Below are 11,964 nucleotides of genomic sequence, written 5' to 3' on the forward strand. Positions count from 1 at the left end.
ACAGAGCCCTATTCCCTATATAGTGCACACTATAGACTAGAGCCCTATCCCCTATATAGTACACTACTAGAGACCAGAGCCCTCCTATATAGTCCCCTTAGACCAGAGTCCTACTCTATAGTACACTACTTAGACCAGAGCCCTATCCCCTATATAGTACAATTACTTTAGACCAGAGCCCTATTCCCTATATAGTACTACTATTCCCTATATAGAGCCCTATTCCCTATATAGTGCACTACTTTTTGACCAGAGCCCTATTCCCTATATAGTACACTACTTTAGACCAGAGCCCTATTCCCTATATAGTACACTACTTTAGACCAGAGCTCCTATTCCCTATATAGTACAATTACTACTTTTAGACCAGAGCCCTATTCCCTATATAGTGCAATTACTTTAGACCAGAGCCCTATTCCCTATATAGTGCAATTACTTTAGACCAGAGCCCTATTCCCTATAGACCAGAGTCCTATTCTATATAGTACTTTAGACCAGAGCCCTATTCCCTATATAGTACACTACTTTAGACCAGAGCCCTATTCCTATATAGTGGTACTACTTTAGACCAGAGCCCTATTCCCTATATAGTACACTACTTTAGACCAGAGCCCTATTCCCTATATAGTGCACTACTTTAGACCAGAGCCCTATTCCCTATATAGTACACTACTTTAGACCAGAGCCCTATTCCTATATAGTACTACTTTAGACCAGAGCCCTATTCCCTATATAGTGCACTACTTTAGACCAGAGCCCTATTTCTATAGTGTACTACTTTAGACCAGAGCCCTATTCCCATATAGTGGTACTATTTAGACCAGAGCCCTATTCCCTATATAGTGGTACTACTTTAGACCAGAGCCCTATTCCCTATATAGTACAATTACTATAGACCAGAGCCCTATTCCCTATATAGTGGTACTACTTAAACCAGAGCCCTATTCCCTATATAGTGCACTACTATAGACCAGAGCCCTATTCTATATATAGTACACTACTTTTTAGACCAGAGCCCTATTCCCTAAGTATATAGTACACTACTTTAGACCAGAGCCCTATTCCTATATAGTGCAATTACTTTAGACCAGAGCCCTATTCCTATATAGTACAATTACCGTGATCAGAGCCTCATTCTCATAGTACTACTAGACCAGAATTCTATTCCCTATAGTACAATTACTTTAGACCAGAGCCCTATTCCCTATAGCAGCCACTACCTTTAGACTAGAGCTCCTATTCTCATATAGCATACTACTAGACCAGAGCCCTATTCTCCTATATAGTACTACTTTAGACCAGAGCCCTATTCCCTATATAGTACAATTACTTTGCGACCAGAGCCCTATTCCCCTAGTACACTACTTTGTGACCAGAGCCCGGCCCCAGCAGTACTACTTTAGACCAGAGCCCTATTCCCCTATAGGCTACTACTTTAGACCAGAGCCCTATTCCCTAGTATAGTACACTACTTGTGACCAGAGCCTCATTCCCTATAGTGTACACTACTTTAGACCAGAGCCCTATCCCCTATATAGTACACTACTTTTAGACCAGAGCCCTATTCCCTAAGTATAGTACACTACTTTCGACCAGAGCCCTATTCCTCTATATAGTACACTACTTTAGACCAGAGCCCTATTCCCTATATAGTACACTACTTTAGACCAGGGCCCTATTCCCTATATAGTTAATTACTTTAGACCAGAGCCCTATTCTTATATAATGCACTACTTTAGACCAGAGCCCTATTCCTATAGTACAATTACTTAGACCAGAGCCCTATTCCCTATAGTACTTACTTTAGACTCTGAGCCCATTCCTATATAGTACACTACTTGTGACCAGAGCCCTATTCCCTATATAGTACATACTGTTTTTAGACCAGAGCCCTATTCCCTATAGTGCACTACTTCAGACCAGAGCCCTATTCCCTATATAGGCCACTACTTGTGACCAGAGCCCTATTCTATATAGTACTACTTTGCACCAGAGCCCTATTCCTATATAGTACACTACTTAGACCAGAGCCCTATTCCCTATAGTACTACTTTAGACCAGAGCCCTATTCCCTATATAGTGCATCATTTTTTTGTGACCAGAGCCCTATTCCCTATAGTACACTACTTTAGACTAGAGCTCCTCATTCTTTATAGTATACTACTTTAGACCAGAGCCTCATTCCCTATATAGTGCAACTACTTTAGACCAGAGCCCTATCCCCTATATAGTACACTACTATAGACCAGAGCCCTATTCCCTATGTAGTACTACTACAGACCGAGCCTATTCCTATATAGTGCACTACTTTGAACCAGAGCCCTATTCCCTATATAGACTTGATACTTCCGGGCGCCGACAGAGATGGCCGCCTCGCTTGCCGTTCTAGGAAACCGTGCACTACTTTAGACCAGAGCCCTATTCCCGATATAGTGCACTACTTTAAACCAGGGGCTATATAGTGCACTACTTTAAACCAGAGGGCTATATAGTGCACTACTTTAAACCAGGGGCTATATAGTGCACTACTTTAAACCAGAGGGCACATATAGTGCCCGCTACTTTTAAACCAGAGGCTATATAGTGCACTATATAGGGAATAGGGTCCTGGTCTATAGTAGTACTATATAGGGAATATGGTCCTGGTCTGAAGTAGCACTATATAGAATAGGGCTCTGGTCTAAAGTAGTGCACTATATAGGAATATAAGAGACTAGGGCTCCTGGTCCAAAGTAGTACCACTATATAGGAATAGGGCCCTGGTCTATAGTAGTGTACTATATAGGGAATAGGGCTCTGGTCAAAAGTAGTGCACCATAGGAATAGGGCCCCTGGTCCAAAGTAGTGCACTACATAGGGAATAGGGTCCTGGTCTAAAGTAGTGCACTATATAGGAATAGAGCTCTGGTCTAAAGTAGTGCACTATAGGAATATAAGGGCCCTGGTCTATAGTAGTGCACTATATAGGGAATAAGGGCTCTGGTCTAAAGTAGTGCACTATGAGAATAGGGCCCTGGTCTATAGTAGTGCACTATATAGGAATAAGGGCTCTGGTCTAAGTAGTGCACTATATGAGAATAGGGCTCTGGTCTAAGTAGTGCACTATATAGGAAATAAGGTGATATTTGAGACAGACAGATACTTACGTCCTCGATGTCTTTGTCGTTGAATTTGTAGTTACAAAGCCTCTTTGATGGCCTGCTCCTTCTTATTGATCTCATCTAGAGTAGGAACCTGCATACTGGCTATGATCATCTGTAGACAGAGAGGAAAAACTTATCAAGAGACTCTGCTCTCCGGACAGGCCCGACGTAACCGGTATAACAGAACCCTGCTTCTCCACGAGACACCCATCCAAGATCCACAACATTCATCTTTCCCAGTAACTTTTGGATATTCCCTCGTCTATTGTTACAAATCTTGCTGTCTACCAGGAGGAAGAGTTCAAGCAACCATGCTCCTCTATCCACAATCAGCATGTTCCCTCTGGTAATTCCTCAAGTCAACCATCCAACCAACCAGAAATCTCCTTTCCCGCTTCCTCAAGTCAACCATCCAATCAGCATGCTCCCTTCCAGTCAGCTCACCGCCCTTCCACTTCATGAACTCGTTTTCTGTGAACTCTGATTGGATACAAACTCCAGTCTGAAGACTCGGGTATCACCACCATGCCTAGAGGAGAGAGATTATGGGACAGGGCACAGAGAAACCGTCACAGACGAAGAGACAGAAATATCGAAACGGGAAGAGAGGAGGAGAGAGAACAGGAAGAGAGGAGGAGAGAGAAACAGGAAGAGAGGAGGAGAGAGAAACAGGAAGAGATGAGGAGAGAAACAGGAAGAGATGAGGAGAGAAACAGGAAGAGATGAGGAGAGAAACAGGAAGAGATGAGGAGGAGGAGAGAAAGAGGAGGAGAGAGAAACAGGAAGAGATGAGGAGAGAGAAACAGGAAGAGATGAGGAGAGAGAAACAGGAAGAGATGAGGAGAGAGAAACAGGAAGAGATGAGGAGAGAAACAGGAAGAGATGAGGAGGAGGAGAGAAAGAGGAGGAGAGAGAAACAGGAAGAGATGAGAGAGAAACAGGAAGAGATGAGGAGAGAGAAACAGGAAGAGATGAGGAGAGAGAAACAGGAAGAGATGAGGAGGAGGAGAGAAAGAGAGGAGAGAGAAATAGAAACAGGAAGAGGAGAGAGAGAGAGAAACAGGAAGAGGAGGTGGAGAGAAACAGGAAGAGAGAAGGAGGAGGAGAGAAAGACAGGAGGAGGAGAAAGAAAGAGAAACAGGAAGAGGAGAGAAAGAGAAACAGGAAGAGGAGAGAAAGACAGGAGGAGGAGAAAGAAAGAGAAACAGGAAGAGGAGAGAGAGAGAGAGAACAACAGGAAGAGGAGGTGGAGAGAAACAGGAAGAAGAGAAGCCAAGGGTAGTAGCAGGTAAGAGGAGAGAGAAACAGGAAGAGGAGGTGGAAAGAAACAGGAAGAAGAGAAGCCAAGGGTGGTAGCAGGTAAGAGGAGAGAGAAACAGGAAGAGGAGGTGGAAAGAAACAGGAAGAAGAGAAGCCAAGGGTGGTAGCATGTAAGAGGCGAGTACTTTTAAATGAAGGATGTCGTACTGTAACTGTAGTCCTTTGTTGGTCCGGGTCGTTCCCAACTGGTACACTTTAGCCGTCTCTACCACGTCAACTATCTCAGCCACCTTGTCACAGGGAATTACAAGAAATACTCATTATCGGACAGAACTGAAAATAGCAGAGTTAAATAGGAATAGGTTTCCCAGACAAGGAGATTCACCATTGAGCAGGATTTTCAGCCTCGGACCAGGTTTAAACATGCACTCAAGCTATTAAAAAAATATATATATATATAATTAAATAACTTTTACTGTTGTAAATAATATCCCACAAATTAATACAGTAATGTACACACGCATAAGGGTAAAGAAAATATGTTTTTTTGACACAATTGCAAACTTCAAGGAGTAGTAGGCCGGTGCCCTCTGATGTCCTCAGCCTCCATCTTGCCTGAGGAACAAAAGAGGAGCAAATAGAGAACTAAGGAGGAAGCCTCCCCCCCCACCCCCACCCCCACCCCCACCCCCACCCCCACCCCCTCCCCACCCCACCCCCACCCCACCCCCACCCCCACCCCCACCCCCACCACCCCCCACCCCACCCCCACCCCCCACCCCACCCCACCCCACCCCCACCCACCCCCACCCCCACCCCCACCCCCACCCACCCCCACCCCCACCCCCACCCCCACCCCCACCCCACCCCCACCCCCCCCACCCCACCCCACCCCACCCCCACCCCCACCCACCCCCACCCCACCCCACCCCACCCCCACCCCCACCCCCCACCACCCCCCACCCCACCCCCACCCCCACCCCCACCCCCCCCCACCCCCACCCCACCCCACCCCCACCCCACCCCCACCCCACCCCCACCCCCACCCCACCCCCACCCCCACCCCCACCTACCCCCACCCCCCACCCCCATGCCATGTGGACACCTGGACCACCTATTGAGATGTGCCTTTGTTCAGTAAATCAGGTGACAAATGAGGTGAAAAAGGAGAGTGGGGTAGGACTTTTAAATCTGTCTCAGGGGAAACAGCATCTGGTTACCCTGTAAACTGGTTTGCTACTACTGCTCCCGATGCCGATCCGTACGAAGCAGCCGCTGACGGTCTTCTGGAAGAACGGCATGTGGCACCAGCGCTCCAGTTTGTGGCGAGACAGGCGGACGCGGTTCAGCTCGTCTGGCAGCGACACGGGCTGAGACTTTGGTGGAGTCTCCTCTTTCCTGGAAACAGCCCGAGACAGAAAACATAGAAACATTGGTCACTGATCGTTGGTCACTGATCGTTGGTCACTGATCGTTGGTCACTGATCGTTGGTCACTGATCGTTGGTCACTGATCGCTGGTCACTGATCGTTGGTCACTGATCGCTGGTCACTGATCGCTGGTCACTGATCGCTGGTCAAGCAGAAAGGTTTCAAATAGTCAAAAAATATATATCTTTTTTGCTAAGTTACAAGGTTACTGAAATGGGATTTCTTAGACCAACTAAATCTTCAAGACCAAATTCAATATAAAGTAATATAGACCTATTAAGGAACTACTAATTTGCAGTGTTTAACATTGAGCTCCAGTACTACCAGGAACACTTTAATAAAAAATATAAAATAAACCCACAGCTGATGGACAGATACTCACTCTTCGTCTTCGGAATAAGATGAAGAGCGTGAACTGCGATCGCTCTTTACTGAGGATTTGTCTTCCTCCTCTTCCTCCTCCTCCTCGTCGTCAGAGTACACCTCGCTGGTCTTCAGAGGCTGCCGCTTCGGCAGGAGCTCCGCTGTCCTCGTTTTCTTCTTCTCCCTCTCCGCTTTCAGTTCCTCCATGGCCTGAGACTTTTTATCCAGCTTCTCATCCCGTTTAGTTCTCCTCTCCTTGTTGTGGGACATAACCTGCAGGAGAATGTAGTCACAAAGTACCTGTAAGGACTATGGAACACAATGTGGTGTGTTTTGTTTAAAATATACAGCACATTGGGAAAGTATTTAAAATGACTTTCTCCACATTGTGTTACATTACAGCCTAATTCTAAAATGGATTAAATAATTTTTCACCCCTCATCAATCTACACACAATACCCCATAATGACATCACAATACCTCATAATGACATCACAATACCCCATAATGGCATCACAATACCCCATAATGACATCACAATACCCCATAATGGCAGAGCGGAAACAGTTTTTTTTATAACTTTTAGCAAATATATTTTAAAAAAACAAACAGAAATTGCTTATTTACATAAGTATTCAGACCCTTTGCTATGAGACTTCAAATTTAGCTCAGGTTCCTGGTTCCATTGATCATCCTTGAGATATTTCTACAACTTGATTGGAGTCCATCTGTGGTAAATGCAATTGATTGGACATGATTTGGAAAGGCACACACCTGTCTATATAAAGGTCCCACAGTTGACATGGTTTGTTTTTTTGTGCAGACATGCAGGATAGAGGTTGAAATAATTGTGTCAAGGCACAGACCTGGGGAAGAGTACCAACAAATGTCTGCAGCATTGAATTTCCCCAAGAACACAGTAGCATCACATCATTGCATTTAAGTCATTTAGCAGACACTCTTATCCAGAGCGACTTACAAATTGGTGCATTCACCTTATGCCATCCAGTGGAACAGCCACTTTACAATAGTGCATCCAAATCTTTAGGGGGTGAGAAGGATTACTTTAACCTATCCTAGGTATTCCTTAGGGTCATTCGTGGCCTCCACGGAACTGGAAGAAGTTTGGAACCACCAAGACTCTTCCTATAGCTGGTTACCCAGCCAAACTGACCAATCAGGGAGAAGGGCCTTGGTCAGGGAGGTTACCAAGAATCTGATGGTCACTCTGACAGAGCTCTAGAGATCCTCTGTGGAGATGGGAGAAACTTCCAGAAGGACAACCATCTCTGCAGCACTCCACCAATCAGGCCTTTATGGTAGACTGGCCAGATGGAAGCCACTCCTCAGTAAAAGGCACATTACAGTCCGCTTGTAGTTTGGCAAAAGCCACCTAATAACTCTCAGACCATGAGAAACAAGATTCTCTGGTCTGATGAAACAAAGATTGAACTCCTTGGCCTCGAATGCCAAGTATCATGTCAGGAGGAAACCTGGCACCATGATGTCATCATCATCATCATCATGCTGTGGGGGATGGTTTTCAGCTGCAGGGACTGGGAGACTAGTCAGGATCGAGGGAAAGATGAACAGAGAAAAGTACAGAGAGAACCTTGATGAAAACCTGCTCCAGAGCACTCAGGACCTCAGACTGGGGCGATGGTTCACCTTCCAACAGACGAATGACACTAAAACACACAGCCAAGACAAAGCAGGAGTGGCTTCGGGACAAGTCTCTGAATGTCCTTGAGTTGCCCAGCCTTGAACCCAATCGAACATCTCTGAAGAGACCTGAAAATAGCTGTGCAGCGACGCTCCCCATCCAAACCTGACAGAGCTTGAGAGGATCTGCAGAGAAGAATGGAAGAAACTCCCCAAATACAGGTGTGCCAAGCTTGTAGCGTCATACCCAAGAAGACTTGAGACTGTAATCGCTGCCAAAGGTGCTTCAACAAAGCACTGAGTAGAAGGTCTGAATACTTATGCAAATGTGATATTTCTAAAAAACAGTTTTTGCTTGGTCATTATGGGGCATTGTGATGTCATTATGGGGCATTGTGATGTCATTATGGGGCATTGTGATGTCATTATGGGGCATTGTGTGTAGATTGCTGAGTAACAAACAATGTAATCAATTTTAGAATAAGGGTGTAATGTAACAAAATGTGAAAAAGTCAAGGGGTCTGAATACTTTCCAAATGCACTATACTTTCACACATGTGCTGCTGCTAATATGTTCTCTATTTTACTCTTATTATTATCTATCCAGATGTTTAGTCACTTTACCCTGTCTTCATGTACATATCTACCTCTAATACCTTATTATGATCTATCCTGATGTCTAGTCACTTTACCCTGCCTTCATGTACATATCTACCTCAAATACCTTATTATGATCTATCCTGATGTCTCTTTACCCTGCCTTCATGTACATATCTACCTCAAATACCTTATTATGATCTATCCTGATGTCACTTTACCCTGCCTTCATGTACATATCTACCTCAAATACCTTATTATGATCTATCCTGATGCCTAGTCACTTTACCCTGCCTTCATGTACATATCTACCTCAAATACCTTATTATGATCTATCCTGATGCCTAGTCACTTTACCCTGCCTTCATGTACATACCTACCTCAAATACCTTATTATTATCTATCCTGATGCCTAGTCACTTTACCCTGCCTTCATGTACATACCTACCTCTAATACCTTATTATGATTTATCCTGATGTCACTTTACCCTGCCTTCATGTACATATCTACCTCAAATACCTTATTATGATTTATCCTGATGTCAGTCTTTACCCTGCCTTCATGTACATATCTACCTCAAATACCTTATTATCTATCCTGATGCCTAGTCACTTTACTCCTGCCTTCATGTACATACCTACCTCAAATACCTTATTATGATCTATCCTGATGTCACTTTACCCTGCCTTCATGTACATATCTACCTCAAATACCTTATTATGATCTATCCTGATGCCTTCGTCACTTTACCCTGCTCTTCATGTACATACCTACCTCTAATACCTTATTATTATCTATCCTGATGCCTCGTCACTTTACTCCTGCCTTCATGTACATACCTACCTCTAATACCTTATTATTATCTATCCTGATGCCTAGTTCTCTTTTAACTATCATGTACATACCTACCTCTCTAATACCTTATTATCTATCCTGATGCCTCGTCACTTTAATTCTGCCTTCATGTACACATACCTACCTCTAATACCTTATTATTATCTATCCTGATGCCTAGTCACTTTACCCTGCCTTCATGTACATACCTACCTCAAATACCTTATTATTATCTATCCTGATGCCTAGTCACTTTACCCTGCCTTCATGTACATATCTACCTCTAATACCTTATTATTATCTATCCTGATGTCTAGTCACTTTACCCTGCCTTCATGTACATATCTACCTCAAATACCTTATTATTATCTATCCTGATGTCTAGTCACTTTACCCTGCCTTCATGTACATATCTACCTCAAATACCTTATTATTATCTATCCTGATGCCTAGTCTCTTTACCCTGCCTTCATGTACATACCTACCTCAAATACCTTATTATTATCTATCCTGATGCCTCGTCACTTTACCCTGCCTTCATGTACATATATACCTCAAATACCTTATTATTATCTATCCTGATGCCTCGTCACTTTACCCTGCCTTCATGTACATACCTACCTCAAATACCTTATTATTATCTATCCTGATGCCCTGTCACTTTACCCTGCCTTCATGTACATATACTCTAATACCTTATTATCTATCCTGATGCCTCGTCACTTTACCCTGCCTTCATGTACATATCTACCTCAAATACCTTATTATTATCTATCCTGATGCCTAGTCTCTTTACCCTGCCTTCATGTACATATCTACCTCTAATACCTTATTATTATCTATCCTGATGCCTAGTCACTTTACCCTGCCTTCATGTACATACCTACCTCTAATACCTTATTATTATCTATCCTGATGCCTAGTCACTTTACTCCTGCCTTCATGTACATACCTACCTCTAATACCTTATTATTATCTATCCTGATGCCTAGTCTCTTTACCCTGCCTTCATGTACATACCTACCTCTAATACCTTATTATTATCTATCCTGATGCCTCGTCACTTTACCCTGCCTTCACGTACATATCTACCTCAAATACCTTATTATTATCTATCCTGATGCCTAGTCTCTTTACCCTGCCTTCATGTACATACCTACCTCTAATACCTTATTATGATCTATCCTGATGTCACTTTACCCTGCCTTCATGTACATATCTACCTCTAATACCTTATTATGATCTATCCTGATGCCTAGTCACTTTACCCTGCCTTCATGTACATATCTACCTCAAATACCTTATTATCATCTATCCTGATGCCTCAGTCACTTTACTCCTGCCTTCATGTACATACCTACCTCTAATACCTTATTATTATCTATCCTGATGCCTAGTCACCTTTACCCTGCCTTCATGTACATATCTACCTCATAATACCTTATTATTATCTATCCTGATGCCTCGTCACTTTACTCCTGCCTTCACGTACATATCTACCTCAAATACCTTATTATTATCTATCCTGATGCCTAGTCTCTTTACCCTGCCTTCATGTACATACTCTACCTCTAATACCTTATTATTGATCTCATCCTGATGCCTAGTCACTTTACCCTGCCTTCATGTACATATCTACCTCTAATACCTTATTATGATCTATCCTGATGCCTAGTCACTTTACTCCTGCCTTCTACATATCTACCTCTAATACGTCGTACTCCTGCACAATGAGTCTTTAGAAATGTTTTCAGAAGATAAACTCACCACTTGCAGGTCCTGATGGAGTCCGGTCTTCATGATGACCGGATGATCTCTCTCGCTTCTTCCGTTCTTCCTCATCCTTCTTCCTCTTCTCTTCTTTCTCCTTCTTCCTCTTCTCTTCTTTCTCCTTCTTCTTCGCCGTCTTCAGTTTCTTTTTAATTTCAAATCTGATACAGAAGATGTTCGATTATGGGATATGCATAGCAATAAATCAAGATATACAATAAAACCAAGATATACATATCAATAAAATCAAGATATACATATCAATAAACCAAGATATACATATCATAAACCAAGATATACATAGCAATAAACCAAGATATACATATCAAGGCTAGTCATTCACTTAAAAATATTTTTTCCCGTTTTGTAAAATTATATATATATTTATTTTATTTAACTAGGCAAGTCGGTTAAGAATATATTTATTAATTACAATGATGGCCTACCCCCGGCCAAACCCGAGCGACGCTCTGAGCCAGTGTGCGCCGCCCTAAGGGACTCCCAATTACAGCTCCATTGATGATAGAGCCTGGATTCGAACCAGGGTGTCTGTAGCACTGACGCCTCTAGCATTGAGATGCAGTGCCTTAGACCACTGTGCCACTTGGGAGCCCTCTCACAATCTACTGATCAGGCAATTAGGATAATCTCGGGGATTTTTCTCTCTCCCTCCCCCCCCTCCTCCCTCCCTCCCTCCAAAAATATCAACTTAACATGCAACTATTTCAAATATGTTACCGAGTTACAGCTCATATAAGAAAATCTGTCAATTGATATAAATTCATTAGGCCCTAATCTATGGATTTCACATGACTGGGAACACAGATATGCATCTGTAGGTCACAGAAACCTTTAAATAATTGTAGGGTCGTGGTGAATGAATAACGACAGTCTCAGCCCGATG

The 11,964-nt window shown here is 43.3% G+C and overlaps 1 protein-coding gene across 1 annotated transcript; it reads right to left on the reverse strand.

Annotated features, from left to right (window-relative positions):
- Positions 1-3,592: 3,592 nt before the first annotated feature.
- Positions 3,593-11,220, reverse strand: LOC127918621 (RNA polymerase-associated protein RTF1 homolog). Its single transcript, XM_052501895.1, has 5 exons — positions 11,058-11,220; positions 6,216-6,469; positions 5,624-5,801; positions 4,611-4,693; positions 3,593-3,672 (listed from the first exon to the last, which is right to left on the reverse strand). The coding sequence occupies exons 1-5, from the start codon at positions 11,130-11,132 to the stop codon at positions 3,600-3,602; spliced, it is 663 nt and encodes a 220-aa protein (XP_052357855.1). The 5' UTR covers positions 11,133-11,220; the 3' UTR covers positions 3,593-3,599.
- Between the last annotated feature and the right edge of the window lie 744 nt (positions 11,221-11,964).

The sequence above is a fragment of the Oncorhynchus keta genome, unplaced genomic scaffold (assembly GCF_023373465.1).
Source record: "Oncorhynchus keta strain PuntledgeMale-10-30-2019 unplaced genomic scaffold, Oket_V2 Un_contig_14650_pilon_pilon, whole genome shotgun sequence".
Lineage (NCBI taxonomy): Eukaryota > Metazoa > Chordata > Actinopteri > Salmoniformes > Salmonidae > Oncorhynchus > Oncorhynchus keta.

What these genes read in the sequence shown, in the direction of transcription:
- LOC127918621 (XM_052501895.1), bottom strand. Translation starts at nt 11,132, where the DNA reads ATGAGGAAGAACGGAAGAAGCGAGAGAGATCATCCGGTCATCATGAAG. An exon ending in TCTTATTCCGAAGACGAAGA is followed by an intron (nt 5,802 to 6,215) that starts GTGAGTATCTGT and finishes GGCTGTTTCCAG; the next exon opens with GAAAGAGGAGACTCCACCAA. An exon ending in AACAAAGGACTACAGTTACA is followed by an intron (nt 3,673 to 4,610) that starts GTACGACATCCT and finishes TCTCTCCTCTAG; the next exon opens with GCATGGTGGTGATACCCGAG.